The following is a 22,859-nucleotide window of genomic DNA, read 5'->3' as shown; positions in this document are numbered from 1 at the left end:
GAAAATTTGGTTGTCACTTGTAAAGTTTTCCAGACCTTCTGTTTTCTCTAGACAAACTTTGTGCGCTTTTTATGGATATATGTTTTTATGTGGTGGATCCAACTATACTAATTAAAATGATCTCTTTCCAACTGACAGTGAGTTTGCATGAGGAATCTCTTGTTTAGATCCCTAGTGAATGCATGGGCAATGCACTTTGAGGATTTTAAGATTATCTTCGGAGAGTCATAGTAACGATTCTAGTAAATATTGAAAGGTAAATGTTAAATTGTTACACATTATAAAATAAGAGTCAAAAATAAACCCATTGGTCCAATACTCAGGGTGGGGTTGGTAGCTTTAATTCCTATTATGGTGTAGTTAAATTGAAAAAAATCTTTAAGAAATTTATCAAAAATTTTGGGACAAATAACAGATGAAGTTGCTAATGAGATAAAAATACCACAGCAATCTCCAACCTCATTAGCCAAGGTGACATGAGATAACAAAATACTCTTAGATTTTTTAGCTCAAGAAAGGAAAATCTGTACTGTAGCAAATACCTCATGTTGTATTCAGATAAATAATACAGGAAAAGGAAAACAGGATATACCTAGAATTAAACAACAAACTATTTGCCTACACACCGTACCACCCTTACGAACACCAGATTTATTTGATTAGTTACCACCAAGAATAAATACATGAGCTAAATCACTATTGCAAGAAATAATAATATTCTAATCTGTGTTGTGACAGCATTAGGCATAATAAAACTTATCTTCTATAGTCTCATACACTGAAAAAAGCCTCAGGCTAAAATGTTGATATACACCGAGTCTGCTCACCTTGGCAATGCGATCGATGGGAATGTTGCTCTTAAGACCCCGGTGAAGAACCAGATGGTATCCAGTGGAAAACAGCACTGTGAGTTTAGAGAGCCTGCCATGGCCACCATCTAGGGGCTCAACTAAGTCCAGGTATTAATCATCAATGTGTTATCTCCAATCTCCAATCAAAAGTAAAGAATGATTTGGAGATAATATTGAAGCCATTATTCCCTGTCCTTGAGCACAGAGAATGTGACCCAGCTGGAGCTGGACTCACAAGGGTTCATTAAGACACATCAACCGGGCCCTGAGGTATAAAGACAATAGCTAGGATAACCTTAAAAATATATATTTTAGGGAAACATTCATAAACACGGCATAAAACAACTCTTATCTTTTCTTTTAATATTTAGTAAATAGTTGTAAACCAACAAGAGGTCAGTAGCCACAATGAAAGGCCTGCTGGTGTTGTTAGGTGCCATCCAGTCAGTTCTGACTCATAGTGACTCTGTGCACAACAGACAAACACTGCCAGGTCCTGCGTCATCCCCACAATTGCTGCTATGCTTGAGCCCATCGCTGCAGCCACTGCGTCACTCCACCTTGTTGAGGGTCTTCCTCTTTTCTGCTGACCCCGTGCTTTACCAAGCATGATGCCCTTCTCCAGGGACTGATCCCTCCTGACCACACCTCCAAAGGATGTGAGATGCAGTCTCGCCATCCTTGCTTCCAAGGAGCATTCTGGTTGCACTTCTTCCAAGACAAATTTGTTGGTTCTTTTGGCAATCAATGGTGTATTCAACATTCTTTGCCAACACCACAATTCAAAGCCATCAACTCTTCTTCGGTCTTCCTTACTCATTGTCCAGCTTTCGCATGCATCTGAGGTGATTGAAAACACCATGGCTTGGGTCAGGTGCGCCTTAGTCTTCAAGGTGACATCCTTAATTTTGAACACTTTAAATAGATCTCTTGCAGCTGATTTGCCCAATGTAGTGCATCTTTTGATTTCTCCACTGCTGCTTTCATGGGTGTTGATTGCGGATCTAAGTAAAATGAAATCCTCGACAGTCTCAATCTTTTTTCCATTTATCACGATGTTGCTTATTGGTTCAATGGTGAGAATTTTTGTTTTCTTTATGTTGAGGTGTAATCCATACTGAAGGGCTGTGGTCTTTGATCTTCATCGATAAGCGCTTTAAGTCCTCTTCATTTTCAGCAAGCAAGGTTGTGTCATCTGCATAACGCAGGTTGTTAATGAGTCTTCCTCCAATCCTGATGCCCCATTCTTCATATAGCCCAGCTTCTCAGATTATTTGTTTAGCATACAGTTTGAATATGTATGGAGACACACACCTTTCCTAACTTTAAACCACACAGAAAGGCCTAGGTCCAATATTTGCCTCTCCCTGAGGATATGCCAAATAATTCCAAGCAGAATATAGTTCACAATGAACACTGCTCCTGAATGACCAACGTTCAAAAAAGAAATGGAGGGAATAAGACAGAACTTCAAACAGTTTTGCATCAAAATACTGTTTTTCTTTGCTTGACTTCCTCCCCCATAGTGTTGCATTAAAATCCTTTTTCCTTTGCTGGTTTCCTCCTCCATAGCTTTGCCTTAAAATCCTTCTTGCTTGGAAGTTATATGTAAACCCCATTGCACCTGTATATTATGATTAAGAAGTAAATGCCTTAAAATAACTTTTCCCTTCACCCACAGGAGCAGTCTTGGCAGCATCAGCTCCGACTGACTCCTTTTCCTTGCACAACAAAATAAAGGTGCCTTTCCTGCTCTCCCACCTCAGACTCTCGTTTATTGACCAATTCTAGTCACACCAAGAAGAGCCTGGGGTTGCCACCAGATAACATTGGGCTTCTAGCCTCCAGAACTGCAGGACAGTACATTTCTGTGGTTTTAAGCTACCCTGTCTTTGTGGCACTTTCTTATGGCAGCCCTGGGAAATGAATACAGGGCTAGATTAGTGCTCCCACCCTTGGCACTATCAATATTTGGGACAATTCTGTACTGCGGGGGCTGTCCTGTGGACTGTAGGATGCTTAACTCCATCCCTGGCCTCTATCCACTAAATGGCTATTATATCTGCCCTAGCAGTTGTGACAACCAAATTACAAAAATGTCCCTAGACACTGTCGAATGTCCCTTGGAAGGCAATATCTTCCCTCATTGAGAACTCACTATGCTATACAAGTTATTTTTTTGTGTTTATAAAGTTTTCTTTTTATTATTTGTTATATATATGTATGTATAACACAGCATTTGTCACTTTAACCTTTTTCACGTGTACAATTTACTGATACCAATTACATTAATCATGTTGTGCAACCATCACCAACTTCCGCTGTCAAATTTTCCATCACCATAAGCAGAATCTCAGCGCTTCCTAAACAATGGCGCCAATGTCACCGTCTTCCCCCAGTTTACATTTTTATTACGTTCACTGTTTAATGCCTGTCTCCTCCCACCTCCACTAGCACGTCAGCTCCTAGAAGGAAAGAATTGGCTCCTTTTGTTCATTAATGTGCATAGATCTGTGCCTGGCACATAGTAGGTGTTCAATAAATATTTTTGCAAAAATGAGTGAACATTTAGTATTTCTTACATGCCTGGGATGATGGGAGATTTGACATGCATAACACCATTTCATTCTCACAACATCCCTGTGTGGGAGGCCCTGTCACTGTCCCCCTTTCCACAGACGAGAAAACTGAGGCTTCTAGAAGCTACACACATGCCTGAGTGCCCCACTCCACGCCCTGCCCACTGCCAGAGCCCAGTAGTTTAGCTGAACACCTCCTAACAAACATCTGTTTCCTCCCTTGGGGCCAAGAGGGATGAGATTAAGTCAGGGTCAGACTCTGCCTCTAGTGGGCACTTGCAGGGGGTAGGTTTGAGAAAGAAAGCTGAACTTGTCTGGGGGCCAGCCCCTAGGAGACTTTCTGTGGAACCAGTAGGGGCCAGAATTTGGCTGGGTGCCACATGTCCCCGTTGAGGGGAAGACCAGCCCAGTCCTGTAAGAGATGAGGACCAAGGTCCAAAGCAAAGCCCCCAACTCCAGCCTAGGGGATGTAGCCCCAGCTACCTGACCAGGGAGGCTATAACTGTCCCCCCACCCCCAAAATCCAGCCCAAACCAGCAAGGGCCTAGCCGTGCAATTGGTCACGGGTCCCTGGTACCAGGAATTGAGACAGAGGAGATGGGAAGGAAGGAAGGGAAAGTGGGTGGAGCAGGGTGGGGGTGGGGGCTAATTTATATCTATGCCCAGGGCTGGGTGCCCGCACATGCTGCATGCACTACCATGGACAACTCAGGGTACAGCAAGTCGGGCAGTGAGCCTGAAGAACTCCCCAGAGGTATGGGGGATAGGGCTGCCTCCCTGACCCCTCTCTGGGTCCCTCTCTGCTGCAGTGGTCTGGGGTTTGATGCGGGAGGGGGAGGAAGAGCCAAGAGGCAGTCCAGGTAGAGGGTACAGGAGAGCCAACACAGGCCCTAGAGCCAGGTGGACCTGAGTTCAAATCCTAACTATGCCACTTAGGGGCTGAGTGACAGTGGGTAAATTACTGAACCTCTCTCTCTGAACCTCAATTTCTGGAAGGACTCAAGTGTTCAGGACTCATTCCAGAGGGACTCAGGAATCTAGGATGGTCCTAGTGCAGGGGAACCCAGGAGTTCACCTGTGTTCCTGTAGGGTGCTGGAGATGCTGGGGGTGGAAGTCCCTCTTGGTGCCCCTGGCACTAGTGGTCACGGTAGTCCTGTGGGCCCTTGTTCTGAGCATCTTATTGTCCAAAGGTAAGTGACTACAGGATGGGGGGAGGCTATGTTTCGCCCTTCTGGGGCTACAGCCCTCCCTGGCCCACCTGCTGGGTCCCAGACCCCTGCCTGGGAATGACTGTGAGTACATGTGAGAGTGTGTAGATCCTCATGCTGTGTGCACACACGTGTGGGCATGTATGTGTGCTGTGTGTGCATGCATGGGTGTGTATGTTCCCCTGTAGACATCTGACTGCTCCTTTTTCTCCACTTGAGGTGTGAGTGCACTCTGTAGGTGCCTTCCCCCTCTGGCCATCCCAAGACTGGGGTCCCTGCACCACTGGGCTGGGGAGGGTTCCTGAGTCTCCTGACAGCACCTGCAGCAGCCTCTCCCTACAGCCTCCACAGAGCGTGAAGCATTACATGACCACCAGGACCAGCTGTGGACAAATGGTGTGTATGGAAAGGTGGCACAAGTGAGGGCGGGGGACCCTATGGTCCCCAGGGCTGGCCCCAGGGTGAGAAGCTTGTCGCTGATTCACTGCTGATGACCCTGGCGTGTGTGTGTGTGTGTGTGTGTGTGTGTGTGTGTTCCAGCCTCAAAGCAGAAGGCAGCACTGGGTGTCCTGGAGGAGGAGGTCGCAGTCTGCAGGACCTGTTGTGAGCTGGCCAGCAGGGTCCAGGCTTGTGGTTTGAGGGTGTGGGGCCCCTGGCGGAATTGGAGGAGGTGGGTAAAAGCGGGATGCGTGGACTGCGTGAGCTGGTCTCAGATGCCTCACTCTCTCCTCTCCGCCACTACTTTCCCAGGCTCTGAGGCTCAGGAGCAGCTGCAGACCACGCGGGGCGAACTCGGGGAGGCACAGAAGAAGTTAATGGAGCAGGGGAGTGCTCTGAATGAGCTGCGGGAGCTCGGTAAGCCTGGGTGGTGACCAAGACTTCAGATCCCTGACCATGGCCTTGACCTGACCCTGACTCACATTCGCACCCCCTGGGACTCCGCCCAACCCCATCTTGTGAGCCTGATCCTGAGCGTGCCCTCCATCCTGACCCTGACGTCTGGACTCTGACCTTGAACACGACTCCTCTCCCCAACCACAACTGGACCCTACCCAGCTTTAAATGTCCTTGACCTCGATGTTATTCTTGACTCTGGCGCCCACCCTGACGTCGACTCTGAAATGGAGCCTGCCCATTACCCAGGCATGACTCTGCTCCTGACCCAAACCCTAGCTATAAACTCGACTTTTCTGACCTCACAGTGACAAAGGACTTAGCCCAGGCGGGCAGGGACCGTGAGGACATCCGCAGTGAGCTGCTCCGGGCACTGGAGGCCCCCAAGCTTGGTAATAGTGAGCGCCGAGGGGGGCACTTGGACGCTGCACCCGGGCCTCGGGGTCCCCTGATCTGCCCATCCCTTTGACCTCGGCCCCGAGTTTTCTGGCACAGCCCCTGGGCCGGGGGGCCAGCTCACTCCATTCTCTTGGTCTGCCCCGCGGGGGAGCGGTCTGGCCTTTCTTGACTCCTGCCCATCCCTGCAGACTCCTGCGAGCCGTGCCCGACGTCGTGGATACCCTTCGAGGGCTCCTGCTACTTTTTCTCATCGCAGCGAGACACGTGGCAAGAGGCGCAGAAGAGCTGCGCAGACCGCGGCGCGCACTTGGTGATCGTGGGCGGCCTAGAGGAGCAGGTGCGCTGTGGCTGAGGGAAGTCGCTGTTCGCCCGAGGGGGTGGGAGCGGGGTCCCGGCGAGGCCGAGCGGGGCGGGGAGGGGCGGGGAGGGGCGGGGCGGGGCGGGGCGGGGCAGGGCGACTCGGCAGGCTCCAGTCTCCCCTGCCGCCCAGACCTTCCTGAGTCGGGACACGCGTGGGCTAGGCTACTGGCTGGGCCTGAAGGCCGTGCGACGCGAGGGCAGGATCAAGGGCTACCAGTGGGTGGACGGCGTCCAGATCACCTTCAGGTGAGGGAAGGGCTCCCCGTGACTTGGGGAGACGGGACAGGTCAAACTCCAGGAGAACGCTTTGGGCAGATCTTGGGGGCTCGTTTGCTCAGGCTAGATCCTTAGGGGTGCTCAGGCTAGACCCCAGGAATCGGCTGAAGAAAGTTATATCCCAGGGCTGTGCTCAAGTTAGACTCGCGGGGTGCCTATGAGACCCAAGAAATAAACAGGTATACCCTGGGCAGGAAAGCTGGACCCCAAGCCCAGTATCAGTAACAGCCCCACCCAACCACTACAGCCACTGGAACCAGGGGGAGCCTAATGATTCGTGGGGGAAAGAAGACTGCGTCATGATGCTGCACACGGGGCTGTGGAACGATGCACCATGTGACGAGGTGAAGGACAACTGGATCTGTGAGAAAAGGCGCAGTTGCTGACTCCGCCCTGTGCCCTGGAGCCACGCCCACCGCCATCAATTTCACCACCCACCCACCACTGCTCAGACTTGCTCCCCCATCCCAACCCAGCTTGGTCCTCTACCTGCGCTCTGGGTCCTCGATCCAACCTCACTGCACCACCTCACAGGCGGGTCTGACTGTGTTTCCACTGGCTCCCAAATCCAGTTCCTAGCGCCTCCGCCCCCCGTTCAGGACCTAGGTGATCTGACCACACTTCCCTCCCTAGCCAGGTTCAGGGGACTCAAGGATGGAGCTGTTTGTTTTCCCTGCATCTTCCCCTAACTGGGTGGCCTCAGTGACAAGAGTCTTGTGAGCTGTCTTCACAGCCGGAGGCGCATCAATAAATATTTGAGAAATGAATCTTGGCTCCTGGCTCGGCAGAGCTGTTGTAAGCTTTATATCCCCGTGACCCTGTTATGATCCCTGTGAGTCACCCCCTGGCCTCTCTAAGTGGCCTCACGTCCCTGTGATGCCCTGAAACCCAGTGGGTGGTTCCAACGGTGAATTTGCTCCTCTGGTAATTGCCAGGTTGGTAGTTCAAATCCCCACCAGACCTGAATTGGAAGAAAAGCCTGGCGATCTACTTCTGGAAAATCAACCATTGAAGACACTATAGAGCACAGTTCTATTGGACATACACAGGGGCACCATGAGTCTGGGTTGACTCGAGGACAACTGGTGCTGGTAGCCTGCCCATGCCAAGAGGGCTGTAAAAGAGGCAGTTTCTTATCAGCACCACTACTTCTTCAGCCCCTGGCAAGGGGTTTGGGTCACATGATGATGGGGACACAGAGGTGGGTCAGGCCGAGTCCTTATCACCAGGACCTCCCTATCCAGCAGGTAAATGGTGTCAAGGCTGTGGGTCAGCTTCTTTGGCAGTCTCTTGCCTTCTACCTCATGGGTGCAAGATGGCTGCTATAGCTCCAGGCATCGAATCCTTACCTAGCCATCCTCAAAGACAAACAAAAGGGGGCAACAATCTATTTTGGCTTTGGTTTTATTTTTATTGTGGCAAATATATAATATAACAACAACATTTGCCATTTCGATGATGTTCACATGTATAGTTCAGTGACATTAACTATGTTCATCATGGTGATCAGCCATCACCTGTATCTCTTCCCCAATTTTTCCATCATTATGGGGACTTTTGATCTGAATTCACCCTGCATTCCCAAAATTTCCTGCTCCTCCTCTGGGAATTCTCCAAGAATTCCCAGGGAGGCAGGTCCCACCGAAGGGAGTCACAGACACCAGTGGCAGGACCATGTCTAGGCAGGAGCACGTCTAGAACTAAAGGCTGCCGGGTGCCCCCAGGCTGCCTGGCCCTGACAGCATCCACAGTGCAGAAGGAGGAGGCACCATCATCTGAACTCTCTGGCCAGGCAGAGACCTTTCAGAGCTGTAACCAGCAAACCCCGAACCCTCCTCTGGACCCCGTACACCTGCCGCATGCCACAACACATCTAACAAGCCAAGGAGCCTACTCACTCAGAGCACTGATGGGCAGACTGATGCATTTCCAGACACTTGGCTGGGAGGAGTATGAGTTCCTGTCGATGCTGTAACAAATCACCAAGCACTAGGTGGCTGAAAGCAACACACATTTATCTTCTGGGAGTTCTGGAGGTCAGAAACCAAAAAGCTTTTAAGAGGGAGGCAGGACAGTCAGAGACATGCTTTGAAGATGAGGAAGGGGCCACAAGCCAATGAATGTGGATTGCCTCTAGAAACTGGAAAAGGCAAGGAAACATGGATGGTTTACGGCTACCATTACTGAGAAATTTGATCAAGGTGAACCCAACAGCTAGGTCCTGATCAAAAGGAGGAAAAGTGTGGAACAGAGCTTCAAACTCATACAGAAAACAGACTTACTGGATTCATTGAGACTGGGCCCCAAACCAAATTCAAACCCATTGCTGTTTAACGAAGTCCACCCCATAGCAACCCTAGACAGCAGGTTAGAATTGCCCCATTGGGTTCCCACGGAGCAGCTGGTGAATTTGAACTGCCAGACTTTTGGTTAGCAGCCATATCACTTGACCACTGCACCACCAGGGCTCACTTGAGACTGGGAGATTTGGAGGTTGACACCGGGAGAACTTCCAAATCTAATGCTCGGAAATAATCTTCAAACCTTGAACCAAAACTATGGCATGAACTCATCGTTAAAGTCAACAACAGTTTGGCCCAATTAGTAAAGGATGTTTGCCTCAAGCACAGCGCTCTTATAAACAATTATCTGTGTAAGTGTAAACTGACAAGTTAATCTGAGGCACAGATGAGGACTTTCAGGGGCAGAGAGCCTAAACTAACGATGCTGGAACAATATGAGTAGAGTTAGTGACAATGGTGACACAATGTGAAGCATGTAACCAACGCTATTGAGTTGCTCATGTAGAAATTGTGAATGGATGTATGTTTCATTGTGTAGATTGCCACCAAAAATAAAAAGTGTACATATTTTTTAAAGGCAAGGGAACAGATTGTCCCCTAGAACCCTCAGAAGGAACGTAGCCCTGCCAACACCTTGAGTTCAGTCCCGTAAGACTCATGTCGGACTTCTTCCCTCCAGAACTCTTGTTGTTGTCGTTGTTACGTGCTGACTCTATGTACTACAGAATGAAAGGGCATCTTCACACTCATTGTTATGCTTCAGCCCATAGTTGCAGCCACTGTGTCAATCCATCACATTGAGGGTCTTCCTCTTCTTAGCTGACTCTGTACTCTACCAAGCATGATGTCTTTCTCCAGGGACTGATTCCTCCTGATTAACATGTCCAAAGTATGTAAGATGCAGTCTCGCCATCCTTGCTTCTAAGGAGCATTCCGGTTGTACTTCTTCCAGGACAAATTTGTTGGTTCTTTTGGCAGTCCATGGTATATTCAATATTCTTCACCAACACCACAATTCAAAGGCAGCAATTTTTCTTGGGTCTTCCTTATTCATTGTCCAGCTTTTGTACGCATATGAGGCAATTGAAAATACCATGGCTTGGGTCAGGCGCACCTTAGTCTTCAAGTGACATATTTGCTTGTCAACACTTTATGGAGGTCTTTTGCAGTTGATTTGCCCAACACAGTGCATCTTTTGATTTCTTGACTACTGCTTCCATGGCTGTTGATTGTGGATCCAAGTAAAATGAAACACTTGACAACTTCTATCTTTTCTCCGTTTATCATGATGTTGCTCATTGGTCCAGTTGTGAACATTTTTGTTTTCTCTATGTTGAGGAGTAATCCATACTGAAGGCTGTGGTCTTTGATCTTCATCAGTAAGTGCTTCAAGTCCTCTTCACTTTCAGTAAGCAAGGTTGTGTCGTTCGCATATCACAGGTTATTAATGAGTCTTTCTCCAATCCTGATGCCCTGTTCTTCTTCATACAGTTCAGCTTCTCATATTATTTGCTCAGCATACAGATTGAATAGGTATGGTGAAAGGATACAACCCTCATGCACACCTTTCCTGACTTTAAACCACGCAGTACCGTCTTACTTTGTTTGAACAACTGCCTCTTGATTTATGTACCGGTCCCTCATGTGCACAATTAAATGTTCTGGAATTCCCATTCTTTGCAGTGTTATCCATAATTTGTTATGATCCACACAGTCGAATGCCTTTGCATAGTCAATGAAATATCTTTCTGGTAAACATCTCCGGGACTGTAAGATAATAACTTTGTGTTGTTTTAAGCCACTAAGTTTGAAGTCATTTGTTACAGGAGCACGACAAAATGAATATGAGGTATAACGTATACCTTACGCATAACTCAACAGTAACAACCTGTAACACACCGGCAACCACCTATGACAATCCTGTAACACGCTGTGACACGTTTGTAAGTATCTGTATACCCCAATAAAAGCAAGCGACCATGATTCAGCAAAAACCACTGGAAACACTTATGATAAACTTCTAACTCACCCATAACATGCAGTCATCACTTGAGATATAACCCTAACCCCCTCTTCACCTAAGAATACATGCACGTCAGTAGCCTTATTTACCAGGTAACCAGTTGCCATCAAGTCAACCCCAACTTACGGTGACCTTATGTACAAGAGAACTAAACATCACCTGGTCCTCTTTCATCCTCAAGGTCGCTGGCATGATCAAGTCCATTGTTGTGCCAATCCATCTCATTGAAAGTCTCCCTCACCATTGCTAGCCCTCTACTTCCCCAAACATAATGTCCTCCTTCAGGGATTGATCCCTCCTGATGACATGTCCAATGCAATTGAGTTGGATAATGTTCTGTTGTGATCCATAAGGTTTTCATTGGCTCATTTTTGGAAGTACATCACCAGGCCTTTCTTCCTAGTCTGTTTTAGTTTGAAAGCTCCTCTAAAACCTGTTTAGCATGAGTGAACCTGCTGGTAGTTGAAACTGCAGTGGCTTAGCTTCCAACATCACAGCAACATGCAAGCCACCGTAATGACAGATGGGCGGTAGTTACCTTATCTAGGGTGGCCTGATGTCTCTGTTTGCCTCAAGCTCTCCTGGTTTGCGCTTGTTGTCTCAGGTATAATTCTAATTCTTCTTCCACTTTTCCTCATTCCATTCCTCCTCCTTCTCTTCTCCTCTTTGTCCTTCTCCTTCATCAACTTTATTGGGGTATAATTTAGACAAAATGCAACCATTTCAAGCATACGATTCAATGAGTTTTGACAAATGTATAGAGCTGTGTAGCCATGATTACTTTCAAGATATAGAACATTTCCATCACCCCAGAAAATTTATTCCCATCCCTTCCCAGTCAATTCTCATCTGCATCCCTGCCCCATGCCACCGCTGATCTACTTTCTATCACTATCTAGACTTATCTTTTCTAGAATTTCATACAATTCATTCACGCAGTGTCTTTGTTACCTAGTGCTGCTTAACACAAATACGACTAGCAGATACCTTTAAAGACTGGATTTTTTTTTTCTCACGGTTCTAGGAACTAAAAATCTAAATCAGGGTCTTGGCCCTGTCGATTCCTTTCCTTTCAGCAGTGCTGGGTGTACCTTGGTTCTTTGGCTTGTAGACAATCCTCACAAGCATGAAGGCTAAACCACCTCCCTCTACCCCTCTGTGTATGTGTGTGTGAGAGAGAGACAGACAGGCTTCCGCCAAAATATTTATATATAGTCTAAAGACAGAACATATCCTAGGAAACTCCTTTTTCAACTGATTGATTAGATGTCATTAGCTTACATTATGGAAAGTGATTACATGACATTAGATTTGCGGTAACTGCATACATTACATTAGATTACACTATGGAAAGTAATTACATTACATGTAAGGCAATTCTATTACATTGCTATAAAACAGTGGGAGCAGTAGTAGTAGCGTCAGAACCTGCCTAACTTCAGGGGGTTAATGAGAATCTTCATCAGCTCAAAGCTGATTCCCACAAGGTAGAGGTCAGACATACCTCCACTCTTCAACTTTTTTACCGATCCTGACACCAGTCGTCCCTCCTATGGCACTTCTCTGCTGGGCTCGATAATCTTTTGCAATGGCCACACAGAACTCACAGACCATACTTACAGTTAAGTGGTTTATTAAGGAACAGGGAACAACTAGGGATCAAGATCAGGAAGCATGTAGGCGACATCTCCCTTCTTCAGTGCAGGACAGCTCTATCAGCTCCTCTCCGCCATGCAGGCCTCCTTTCAGTCCCCTGAGGACAGGCTTTTCTGGGTCCTGCCATCTGTCACCACCAACTCTGCCACTGAGCCCGTTCTGGGCCTCTCCCTGTCTTCGGTGTTACAGCCCTTGAACCACATTACAGCTCTTTTAGGAGATCCCTTGCTTCCTTTCTCTCTCTGCTTCTTCTTTCTTCCTTCTGCTTCTTCCTGCTTCTTCCTGTCTAGAAAACTTCTGTGAGGTTGGTTGCATGTATTCACAACGCCTTGTCAATTTCAAGGCATGGCCATAAACTGACCAATCCCCTCTCAGTAGGCCATAGACACTTCATTTGCATAGTAGGCTATAGTCACCTCATCTGCATAGTCTGTTGACCAATCCCTGCAAGGTGCATAAAAGCACAAGGCAGGCTGCAGCCCAGGAACAGACAAAGAGTATCAAACCACAAGTTGTTCACAGCTTACCCAGGAAATGTTAATCAACCTGGACAAAAGTAACAAACCCTCTGGGGTAGAAAACTAGGGCAAATGTAACTCCTCAGGGCTTAGGGGGAAAATCTCTCAAACTGTTTTCCCAAAGAATTAAGGCGAAAGGCCACATAAAGGAACTCATTTCACCACTGTTAGATCACATTACTTTATGTTATGTTACTGTTACATTTTGCCCTACTCAAAGCCAACTGATTTATTCATCTGTAACTACTCCATGACAGCAACTAGACTAGTGTTTGGCCAAACAACTGGGAACCATAGCCTCACCAAGTTGACACATAACATTAACCATCACAAACAGCATGCAGTCTTTTGTGTCTGGGTTCTTTCGTTTTCGAGGTCCACCCACGTTGTTCTGTATATTCCTTTTCATTGCTGAGGAGTATTGCATGATATATTTATGCGACAATTTCTTTATCCACTCACCTGTTAATGTATGCTTGTGTTATTTCCAGCATGAATTATTATAAATAAAGCTGCTATGAATATTCTTGTACAAATCTTTGTATGAGCATAAATTTTTACTGCTCTTGGGTAAATATCTAGGAGTAGGTTGTATTGTAAGTGAATGTTTCACTTCAGAAGAATCTGCCCAACGGTTTTCCAAAGTGGTTGTTCCATTTTACCCTTCCTCCAGCAATATAGGGGGGTTTGGTTGCTCATGGAGGGAATTTTTGACACAGGAGATTTTTCAAAAGTTCTATTCTCACATACTTTGGACATATTATGAGGAGGGACCAGTCCCTGGAGAAGGACATCATGATTGGTAAAGTCCAAACACCAACCCACTGCCATTGGGTTGATTCCGGACTCCTGTTGACCCCATAGGTTTTCTGAGGCTACAAATCTCTACAGGAGCAGACTGGCACTGGTGGTTTTGAACTGCCAGCCTTTAGGTTAGCTGTCAATTGCTTTAACTACTGCAGGCAGAGGGTCAGTGAAAAAGAGGAAGACCCTCAACAAGATGAATTGACACAGTGGTTGCAACAATGGGCTCAAGCATAATGATTGCGAGGATGGCGCAGGACCAGGTAGTATTTCGTTCGGTTGTACACAGGGCTGCTGTGAGTTGGAACTGACTCGACGGCACCTAACAACAACAGAATCCAGGTGAAGGAGCCCGGGTGGAGCAATAGTTAAGCACTCAGCTGCTAACCAAAAGGTTATCCATTCAAACCCACCTAGCGGCTCACAGAAGAAAAACCTGGCAGTCTGCTCCCATAAAGATTACAGCTTAGAAAATCCCATGGGGCGGTTCTACTCTGTCATAAGGGGTTGCTATAAGTTGAAATTGACTCAACGGCACCTAACAACAACAACAAAGAACAAAAGTGAGGGGATAGTCGTGGTTCAGTGGTAGAATTCTCGTCTTCCATACAGGAAGCCCAGGTTCCATTCCCAGCTGACGCACCTCATGCACAGCCACCAGCTGTCAGTCAGTGGGGACTTGTGAGTTGCTTTAATGCTGAACTGGTTTCAGCAGAGCTTCCAGACTCAGAGGGACTAGGAAGAAAGGCCTGGAGATCTACTTCTGAATGTCAGCCAATGAAAATGGGTCAGTTCCTGTAGTGCACGGGGTCACCATGTGTTGGGGGTTGACTGGACAGCAGCTAACAACAACAACAGAACCCAGTGGAGGAGCTTATCTTGGATAAGAGCATGAGAGGAGGAAGTGAATCTGCAAGTTGAAGCAGATCATGGGGAAGACATGAAGCAGGTGGTGTTCTGCTGATAACGTGTGTTTTCACGGGATGAAAGGGCTAGAAAGCAGAGGCCGGAGGGTCTCTGCTCTTTGGAATTACATCCCCAGGGAGCCTGCAAACTGAGGCAAGTAGAAGGGTTGGTGACTACACCACAGTGGACAGGGCTCCTGGAGGTGAAGGTGGGTGGAAGAGGCCTGGGGCTTCAGCAAACAAAGGAGTAGTTTAGCCAAAGGGAAACTGGAAGGAGGGGGACCATGAGCTGGACAGGAGGGGTGAGGAGTGGGAGCTAGGGGTGGGGGAAAAAGTTTCCAGAAAACAAGGGGAAGTCTCATCCACACAATCACTTTCTTATTCACAAGTGTTTCTCAAGCACCACAAGAGGCCCAGGTGAGGAACCTGCAAAGCCTATTCCTATGAAATGCTAGAACATGCAGTTCGAATTGTGGTGCTGATAAAGAATAGCAAATATGCCCTAGGTTGCACTATTGCAAGAAATCATAATATTCTAGTCTGTGTTGTGACAGCATTAGGCATAATAAAACTTATCTTCTATTGTCTCATACACTTAAAAAAGCCTCAGGCTAAAATGTTGATATACATCGAGTCTGCTCACCTTGGCAATGCGATCGATGGGAATGTTGCTCTTAAGACCCCGGTGAAGAACCAGATGGTATCCAGTGGAAAACAGCACTGTGAGTTTAGAGAGCCTGCCATGGCCACCATCTAGGGGCTCAACTAAGTCCAGGTATTAATCATCAATGTGTTATCTCCAATCTCCAATCAAAAGAAAAGAATGATTTGGAGATAATATTGAAGCCATTATTCCCTGTCCTTGAGCACAGAGAATGTGACCCAGCTGGAGCTGGACTCACAAGGGTTCATTAAGACACATCAACCGGGCCCTGAGGTATAAAGACAATAGCTAGGATAACCTTAAAAAAATATATTTTAGGGAAACATTCATAAACACGGCATAAAACCACTCTTATCTTTTTCTTTTAATATTTAGTAAATAGTTGTAAACCAACAAAAGGCCTGCTGGTGTTGTTAGGTGCCATCCAGTCAGTTCTGACTCATAGCGACTCTGTGCACAACAGACAAACACTGCCAGGTCCTGCGTCATCCCCACAATTGCTGCTATGCTTGAGCCCATCGCTGCAGCCACTGCGTCACTCCACCTTGTCGAGGGTCTTCCTCTTTTTCACTGACCCTGTGCTTTACCAAGCATGATGCCCTTCTCCAGGGACTGATCCCTCCTGACCACACCTCCAAAGGATGTGAGATGCAGTCTCGCCATCCTTGCTTCCAAGGAGCATTCTGGTTGCACTTCTTCCAAGACAAATTTGTTGGTTCTTTTGGCAATCAATGGTGTATTCAACATTCTTTGCCAACACCACAGTTCGAAGGCATCAGTTCTTCTTCCGTCTTCCTTATTCATTGTCCAGCTTTCGCATGCATCTGAGGTGATTGAAAACACCATGGCTTGGGTCAGGTGCGCCTTAGTCTTCAAGGTGACATCCTTGCTTTTGAGCACTTTAAATAGATCTCTTGCAGCTGATCTGCCCAATGTAGTGCATCTTTTGATTTCTCGACTGCTGCTTTCATGGGTGTTGATTGCGGATCTAAGTAAAATGAAATCCTCGACAATCTCAGTCTTTTTTCCATTTATCACGATGTTGCTTATTGGTTCAATGGTGAGAATTTTTGTTTTCTTTATGTTGAGGTGTAATCCATACTGAAGGGCTGTGGTCTTTGATCTTCATCGATAAGCGCTTTAAGTCCTCTTCATTTTCAGCAAGCAAGGTTGTGTCATCTGCATAACGCAGGTTGTTAATGAGTCTTCCTCCAATCCTGATGCCCCATTCTTCATATAGCCCAGCTTCTCAGATTATTTGTTTAGCATACAGTTTAAATATGTATGGTGACACACACCTTTCCTAACTTTAAACCACACAGAAAGGCCTAGGTCCAATATTTGCCTCTCCCTGAGGATATGCCAAATAATTCCAAGCAGAATATACTTCACAATGAACACTGCCCCTGAATGACCAACATTCAAAAAAGAAATGGAGGGAATAAGACAGAACTTCAAACAGTTTTGCATCAAAATACTGTTTTTCTTTGCTTGACTTCCTCCTCCATAGTGTTGCATTAAAATCCTTTTTCCTTTGCTTGGTTTCCTTCTCCATAGCTTTGCCTTAAAATCCTTCTTGCTTGGAAGTTATATGTAAACCCCATTGCACCTGTATATTATGATTAAGAAGTAAATGCCTTAAAATAACTTTTCCCTTCACCCACAAGAGCAATCTTGGCAGCATCAGCTCCGACTGACTCCTTTTCCTTGCACAACAAAATAAAGGTGCCTTTCCTGCTCTCCCACCTCGGACTCTGGTTTATTGACCAATTCTAGTCACACCAAGCAGAGCCTGGGGTTGCCACCAGATAACATTGGGCTTCTAGCCTCCAGAACTGCAGGACAGTACATTTCTGTGGTTTTAAGCTACCCTGTTTTTGTGGCACTTTCTTATGGCAGCCCTGGGAAATGAATACAGGGCTAGATTAGTGCTCCCACCCTTGGCACTATCAATATTTGGGACAATTCTGTACTGCGGGGGCTGTCCTGTGGACTGTAGGATGCTTAACTCCATCCCCGGCCTCTATCCACTAAATGGCTATTATATCTGCCCTAGCAGTTGTGACAACCAAATAACAAAAATGTCCCTAGACACTGTCGAATGTCCCTTGGAAGGCAATATCTTCCCTCATTGAGAACTCACTATGCTATACAAGTTATTTTTTTGTGTTTATAAAGTTTTCTTTTTATTATATGTTATATATATGTATGTATAACACAGCATTTGTCAATTTAACCTTTTTCACATGTACAATTTACTGATACCAATTACATTAATCATGTTGTGCAACCATCACCAACTTCCGCTGTCAAATTTTCCATCACCGTAAGCAGAATCTCAGCGCTTCCTAAACAATGGCGCCAATGTCGCCGTCTTCCCCCAGTTTACATTTTTATTACGTTCATTGTTTAATGCCTGTCTCCTCCCACCTCCACTAGCACGTCAGCTCCTAGAAGGAAAGAATTGGCTCCTTTTGTTCATTAATGTGCATAGATCTGTGCCTGGCACATAGTAGGTGTTCAATAAATATTTTTGCAAAAATGAATGAAAATTTAGTATTTCTTACATGCCTGGGATGATGGGAGATTTGACATGCATAACACCATTTCATTCTCACAACATCCCTGTGTGGGAGGCCCTGTCACTGTCCCCCTTTCCACAGACGAGAAAACTGAGGCTTCTAGAAGCTACACACATGCCTGAGTGCCCCACTCCACGCCCTGCCCACTGCCAGAGCCCAGTAGTTTAGCTGAACACCTCCTAACAAACATCTGTTTCCTCCCTTGGGGCCAAGAGGGATGCGATTAAGTCAGGGTCAGGCTCTGCCTCTAGTGGGCACCTGCAGGGGGTAGGTTTGAGAAAGAAAGCTGAACTTGTCTGGGGCCAACCCCTAGGAGACTTTCTGTGGAACCAGTAGGGGCCAGAATTTGGCTGGGTGCCACATGTCCCCGTTGAGGGGAAGACCAGCCCAGTCTTTAAAGAGATGAGGACCAAGGTCCAAAGGAAAGCCCCCAACACCAGCCTAGGGGATGTAGCCCCAGCTACCTGACCAGGGAGGCTGTAACTGTCCCCCCACCCCCAAAATCCAGCCCAAACCAGCAAGGGCCTAGCCGTGCAATTGGTCACGGGAACCTGGTACCAGGAATTGAGACAGAGGAGATGGGAAGGAAGGAAGGGAAAGTGGGTGGAGCAGGGTGGGGGTGGGGGCTAATTTATATCTATGCCCAGGGCTGGGTGCCCGCACATGCGGCATGCACTGCCATGGACAACTCAGGGTACAGCAAGTGGAGCAGTGAGCCTGAAGAACTCCCCAGAGTTATGGGGGATGGGCTGCCTCCCTGACCCCTCTCTGGGTCCCTCTCTGCTGCAGTGGTCTGGGGTTTGATGCAGGAGGGGGAGGAAGAGCCAAGAGGGAGTCCAGGAAGAGGGTGCAGGAGAGCCAACACAGGCCCTAGAGCCATGTGGACCTGAGTTCAAGTCCTAACTATGCCACTTAGGGGCTAAGTGATAGTGGGTAAATTACTGAACCGCTCTGAACATCAATTTCCTGGAAGGACCCAAGTGTCCAGGGCTCATTCCAGGGGGACTCAGGAATCCAGGATGGTCCTAGTGCAGGGGAACCCAGGAGTCCACCTGTGTTCCTGTAGGGTGCTGGAGATGCTGGGGGTGGAAGTCCCTCTTGGTGGCCCTGGCACTAGTGGTCACGGTAGTCCTGTGGGCCCTTGTTCTGAGCATCTTATTGTCCAAAGGTAAGTGACTACAGGATGTGGGAAGGCTATGTCTCGCCCTTCTGGGGCTACAGCCCTCCCTGGCCCACCTGCTGGGTCCCAGACCCCTGCCTGGGAATGACTGTGAGTACATGTGAGAGTGTGTAGATCCTCATGCTGTGTGCACACACGTGTGGGCATGTATGTGTGCTGTGTGTGCATGCATGGGTGTGTACGTTCCTCTGTAGACATCTGCCTGCTCCTTTTTCTCCTCTTGAGGTGTGAGTGCACTCTATAGGTGCCTTCCCCCTCTGGCCATCCCAAGACTGGAGTCCCTGCACCCCTGGGCTGGGGAGGGCTCCTGAGTCCCCTGACAGCACCTGCAGCAACCTCTCCCTACAGCCTCCACAGAGCGTGAAGCATTACACGACCACCAGGACCAGCTGTGGACAAATGGTGTGTATGGAAAGGTGGCGCAAGTGTGGGTGGGGGACCCTATGGTCCCTGGGTCTGGCCCCAGGGTGGGAAGGTTGTCCCCTGAATCACTGCTGATGACCCTGGCGTGTGTGTGTGTGTGTGTGTTCCAGCCTCAAAGCAGAAGGCAGCACTGGGTGTCCTGGAGGAGGAGGTCGCAGTCTGCAGGACCTGTTGTGAGCTGGCCAGCAGGGTCCAGGCTTGTGGTTTGAGGGTGTGGGGCCCCTGGCGGAATTGGAGGAGGTGGGTAGAAGCGGGATGTGTGGACTGTGCGAGCTGGTCTCAGATGCCTCACTCTCTCCTCTCTGCCACTACTTTCCCAGGCTCTGAGGCACAGGACCAGCTGCAGACCACGCGGGGTGAACTCGGGGAGGCACAGAAGAAGCTAATGGAGCAGGGGAGCGCTCTGAATGATCTGCGGGAGCGCAGTAAGCCTGGGTGGTGACCAAGACTTCAGATCCCTGACCATGGCCTTGACCTGACCCTGACTCACATTCGCACCCCCTGGGACTCCGCCCAACCCCATCTTGTGAGCCTGACCCTGAGCGTGCCCTCCATCCTGACCCTGACGTCTGGACTCTGACCTTGACCACGACTCCTCTCCCCAGCCACAACTGGATCCTAAAAAAAAAAAAAAAATTACCCGGCTTTAAATGTCCTTGACCTCGATGTCATTCTTGACACTGGTGCCCACCCTGACGTCGACTCTGAAATGGAGCCTGCCCATTACCCAGGCATGACTCTGCTCCTGACCCAAACCCTAGCTATAAACTCGACTTTTCTGACCTCACAGTGACAAAGGACTTAGCCCAGGCGGGCAGGGACCGTGAGGACATCCGCAGTGAGCTGCTCCGGGCGCTGGAGGCCGCCAAGCTTGGGAACAGTGAGCGCCGCGGGGGGCACTTAGACGCTGCACCCGGGCCTCGGGGTCCCCTGATCTGCCCATCCCTTTGACCTCGGCCCCGGGTTCTCTGGCACAGCCCCTGGGCCCGGGGGCCAGCTCACCCCATTCTCTTGGTCTGCCCCACGAGGGAGCGGTCTGGCCTTTCTTGACTCCCGCCCATTCCCGCAGACTCCTGCGAGCCGTGCCCCACGTCGTGGATACCCTTCGAGGGCTCCTGCTACTTTTTCTCATCGCAGCGAGACACGTGGCAAGAGGCGCAGAAGAGCTGCGCAGACCGCGGCGCGCACTTGGTGATCGTGGGCGGCCTAGAGGAGCAGGTGCGCTGTGGCTGAGGGAAGTCGCTGTTCGCCCGAGGGGGTGGGAGCGGGGTCCCGGCGAGGCCGAGCGGGGCGGGGAGGGGCGGGGAGGGGCGGGGAGGGGCGGGGAGGGGCGGGGAGGGGCAGGGCGACTCAGCAGGCTCCAGTCTCCCCTCCCGCCCAGACCTTCCTGAGTCGGAACACGCGTGGGCTAGGCTACTGGCTCGGCCTGAAGGCATTGCGACGCGAGGGCAGGATCAAGGGCTACCAGTGGGTGGACGGCGTCCAGATCACCTTCAGGTGAGGGAAGGGCTCCTCGTGACGTGGCGAGGCGGGACCGGTCAAACTCCAGGGGAATGCTTTGGCTAGATCCCGGGGGATCCTTTGCTCAGGCTAGATCCTTAGGGGTCCTCAGGCTAGACCCCAGGAATCGGCTGAAGAAAGTTATATCCCAGGGCTGTGCTCAAGTTAGACTCGCGGGGTGCCTATGAGACCCAGGAAATAAACGGGTATACCCTGGGCAGGAAAGCTGCACCCCAGGCCCAACATCAGTAACACGCCCACCCTACCGCTACAGCCACTGGAACCAGGGGGAGCCTAATGATTCGCGGGGGAGAGAAGACTGCGTCATGATGCTGCGCACAGGGCTGTGGAACGATGCACCATGTGACAGCTTGAGGGATAACTGGATCTGTGAGAAAAGGCGCAGTTGCTGACTCCGCCCTGTGCCCTGGAGCCACGCCCACCGCCATCAATTTCACCACCCACCCACCACTGCTCAGACTTGCTCCCCCACCCCAACCCAGCCTGGTCCTCTACCTGCGCTCTGGGTCCTCGATCCAACCTCACTGCACCACCTCACAGGCGGGTCTGACTGTGTTTCCACTGGCTCCCAAATCCAGTTCCTAGCGCCTCCGCCCCGCCCCCCGCCCCATTCAGGACCTGGGTGATCTGACCACACCTCCCTCCCTAGCCTGGTTCAGGGGACTCAAGGATGGAGCTGTTTGTTTTCCCTGCATCTTCCCCTGACTGGGTGGCCTCAGTGACAAGAGTCTTGTGAGCTGTCTTCACAGCCGGAGGCGCATCAATAAATATTTGAGAAATGAATCTTGGCTCCTGGCTCGGCAGAGCTGTTGTAAGCTTTATATCCCAGTGACCCTGTTATGATCCCTGCGAGTGACCCCCTGGCCTCTCTAAGTGGCCTCACCTCCCTATGATGCCCTGAAACCCAGTGGGTGGTTCCAACGGTGAATTTGCTCCTCTGGTAATTGCCAGGTTGGTAGTTCAAATCCCCACCAGACCTGAATTGGAAGAAAAGCCTGGCGATCTACTTCTGGAAAATCAACCATTGAAGACACTATAGAGCACAGTTCTATTGGACATACACAGGGGCACCATGAGTCTGGGTTGACTCGAGGACAACTGGTGCTGGTAGCCTGCCCATGCCAAGAGGGCTGTAAAAGAGGCAGTTTCTTATCAGCACCACTACTTCTTCAGCCCCTGGCAAGGGGTTTGGGTCACATGATGATGGGGACACAGAGGTGGGTCAGGCCGAGTCCTTATCACCAGGACCTCCCTATCCAGCAGGTAAATGGTGTCAAGGCTGTGGGTCAGCTTCTTTGGCAGTCTCTTGCCTTCTACCTCATGGGTGCAAGATGGCTGCTATAGCTCCAGGCATCGAATCCTTACCTAGCCATCCTCAAAGACAAACAAAAGGGGGCAACAATCTATTTTGGCTTTGGTTTTATTTTTATTGTGGCAAATATATAATATAACAACAACATTTGCCATTTCGATGATGTTCACATGTATAGTTCAGTGACATTAACTATGTTCATCATGGTGATCAGCCATCACCTGTATCTCTTCCCCAATTTTTCCATCATTATGGGGACTTTTGATCTGAATTCACCCTGCATTCCCAAAATTTCCTGCTCCTCCTCTGGGAATTCTCCAAGAATTCCCAGGGAGGCAGGTCCCACCGAAGGGAGTCACAGACACCAGTGGCAGGACCATGTCTAGGCAGGAGCACGTCT

General features: G+C 48.9%; 2 protein-coding genes across 2 annotated transcripts; both read left to right on the top strand.

Moving 5' to 3' along the window:
• Window positions 1-4,112: 4,112 nt before the first annotated feature.
• Window positions 4,113-7,794, top strand: LOC100671800 (C-type lectin domain family 4 member G-like). Its single transcript, XM_064280493.1, has 9 exons — window positions 4,113-4,184; window positions 4,520-4,621; window positions 4,982-5,035; window positions 5,180-5,242; window positions 5,390-5,494; window positions 5,842-5,925; window positions 6,121-6,269; window positions 6,423-6,538; window positions 6,816-7,794. The coding sequence occupies exons 1-9, from the start codon at window positions 4,130-4,132 to the stop codon at window positions 6,952-6,954; spliced, it is 867 nt and encodes a 288-aa protein (XP_064136563.1). The 5' UTR covers window positions 4,113-4,129; the 3' UTR covers window positions 6,955-7,794.
• A 10,909-nt stretch (window positions 7,795-18,703) lies between these two features.
• LOC135230475 (C-type lectin domain family 4 member G-like) lies at window positions 18,704-22,381 on the top strand. The gene is made up of 9 exons (XM_064279825.1): window positions 18,704-18,734; window positions 19,090-19,191; window positions 19,552-19,605; window positions 19,737-19,799; window positions 19,947-20,051; window positions 20,417-20,506; window positions 20,696-20,844; window positions 21,008-21,123; window positions 21,401-22,381. Exons 1-9 carry the CDS (start codon window positions 18,704-18,706, stop codon window positions 21,537-21,539), a joined length of 849 nt encoding a protein of 282 aa, XP_064135895.1. The 3' UTR covers window positions 21,540-22,381.
• Window positions 22,382-22,859: the final 478 nt, after the last annotated feature.

The sequence above is a fragment of the Loxodonta africana genome, chromosome 3 (genome assembly GCF_030014295.1).
Source record: "Loxodonta africana isolate mLoxAfr1 chromosome 3, mLoxAfr1.hap2, whole genome shotgun sequence".
Classification (NCBI taxonomy): Eukaryota; Metazoa; Chordata; class Mammalia; order Proboscidea; family Elephantidae; genus Loxodonta; species Loxodonta africana.
Note: the sequence above shows the minus strand (reverse complement) of the source record. Positions and strands in the feature narration are given on the sequence as shown.

Coding starts and splice junctions, on each gene's coding strand:
- LOC100671800 (XM_064280493.1), top strand. CDS start 4,130: ATGGACAACTCAGGGTACAGCAAGTCGGGCAGTGAGCCTGAAGAACTC. Junction 5,036..5,179: donor GGACCAGCTGTGGACAAATG/GTGTGTATGGAA, acceptor TGTGTGTTCCAG/CCTCAAAGCAGAAGGCAGCA. Junction 5,495..5,841: donor GAATGAGCTGCGGGAGCTCG/GTAAGCCTGGGT, acceptor CTGACCTCACAG/TGACAAAGGACTTAGCCCAG.
- LOC135230475 (XM_064279825.1), top strand. CDS start 18,704: ATGGACAACTCAGGGTACAGCAAGTGGAGCA. Junction 20,507..20,695: donor GGCCGCCAAGCTTGGGAACA/GTGAGCGCCGCG, acceptor CCATTCCCGCAG/ACTCCTGCGAGCCGTGCCCC. Junction 20,845..21,007: donor TGGGCGGCCTAGAGGAGCAG/GTGCGCTGTGGC, acceptor CCTCCCGCCCAG/ACCTTCCTGAGTCGGAACAC.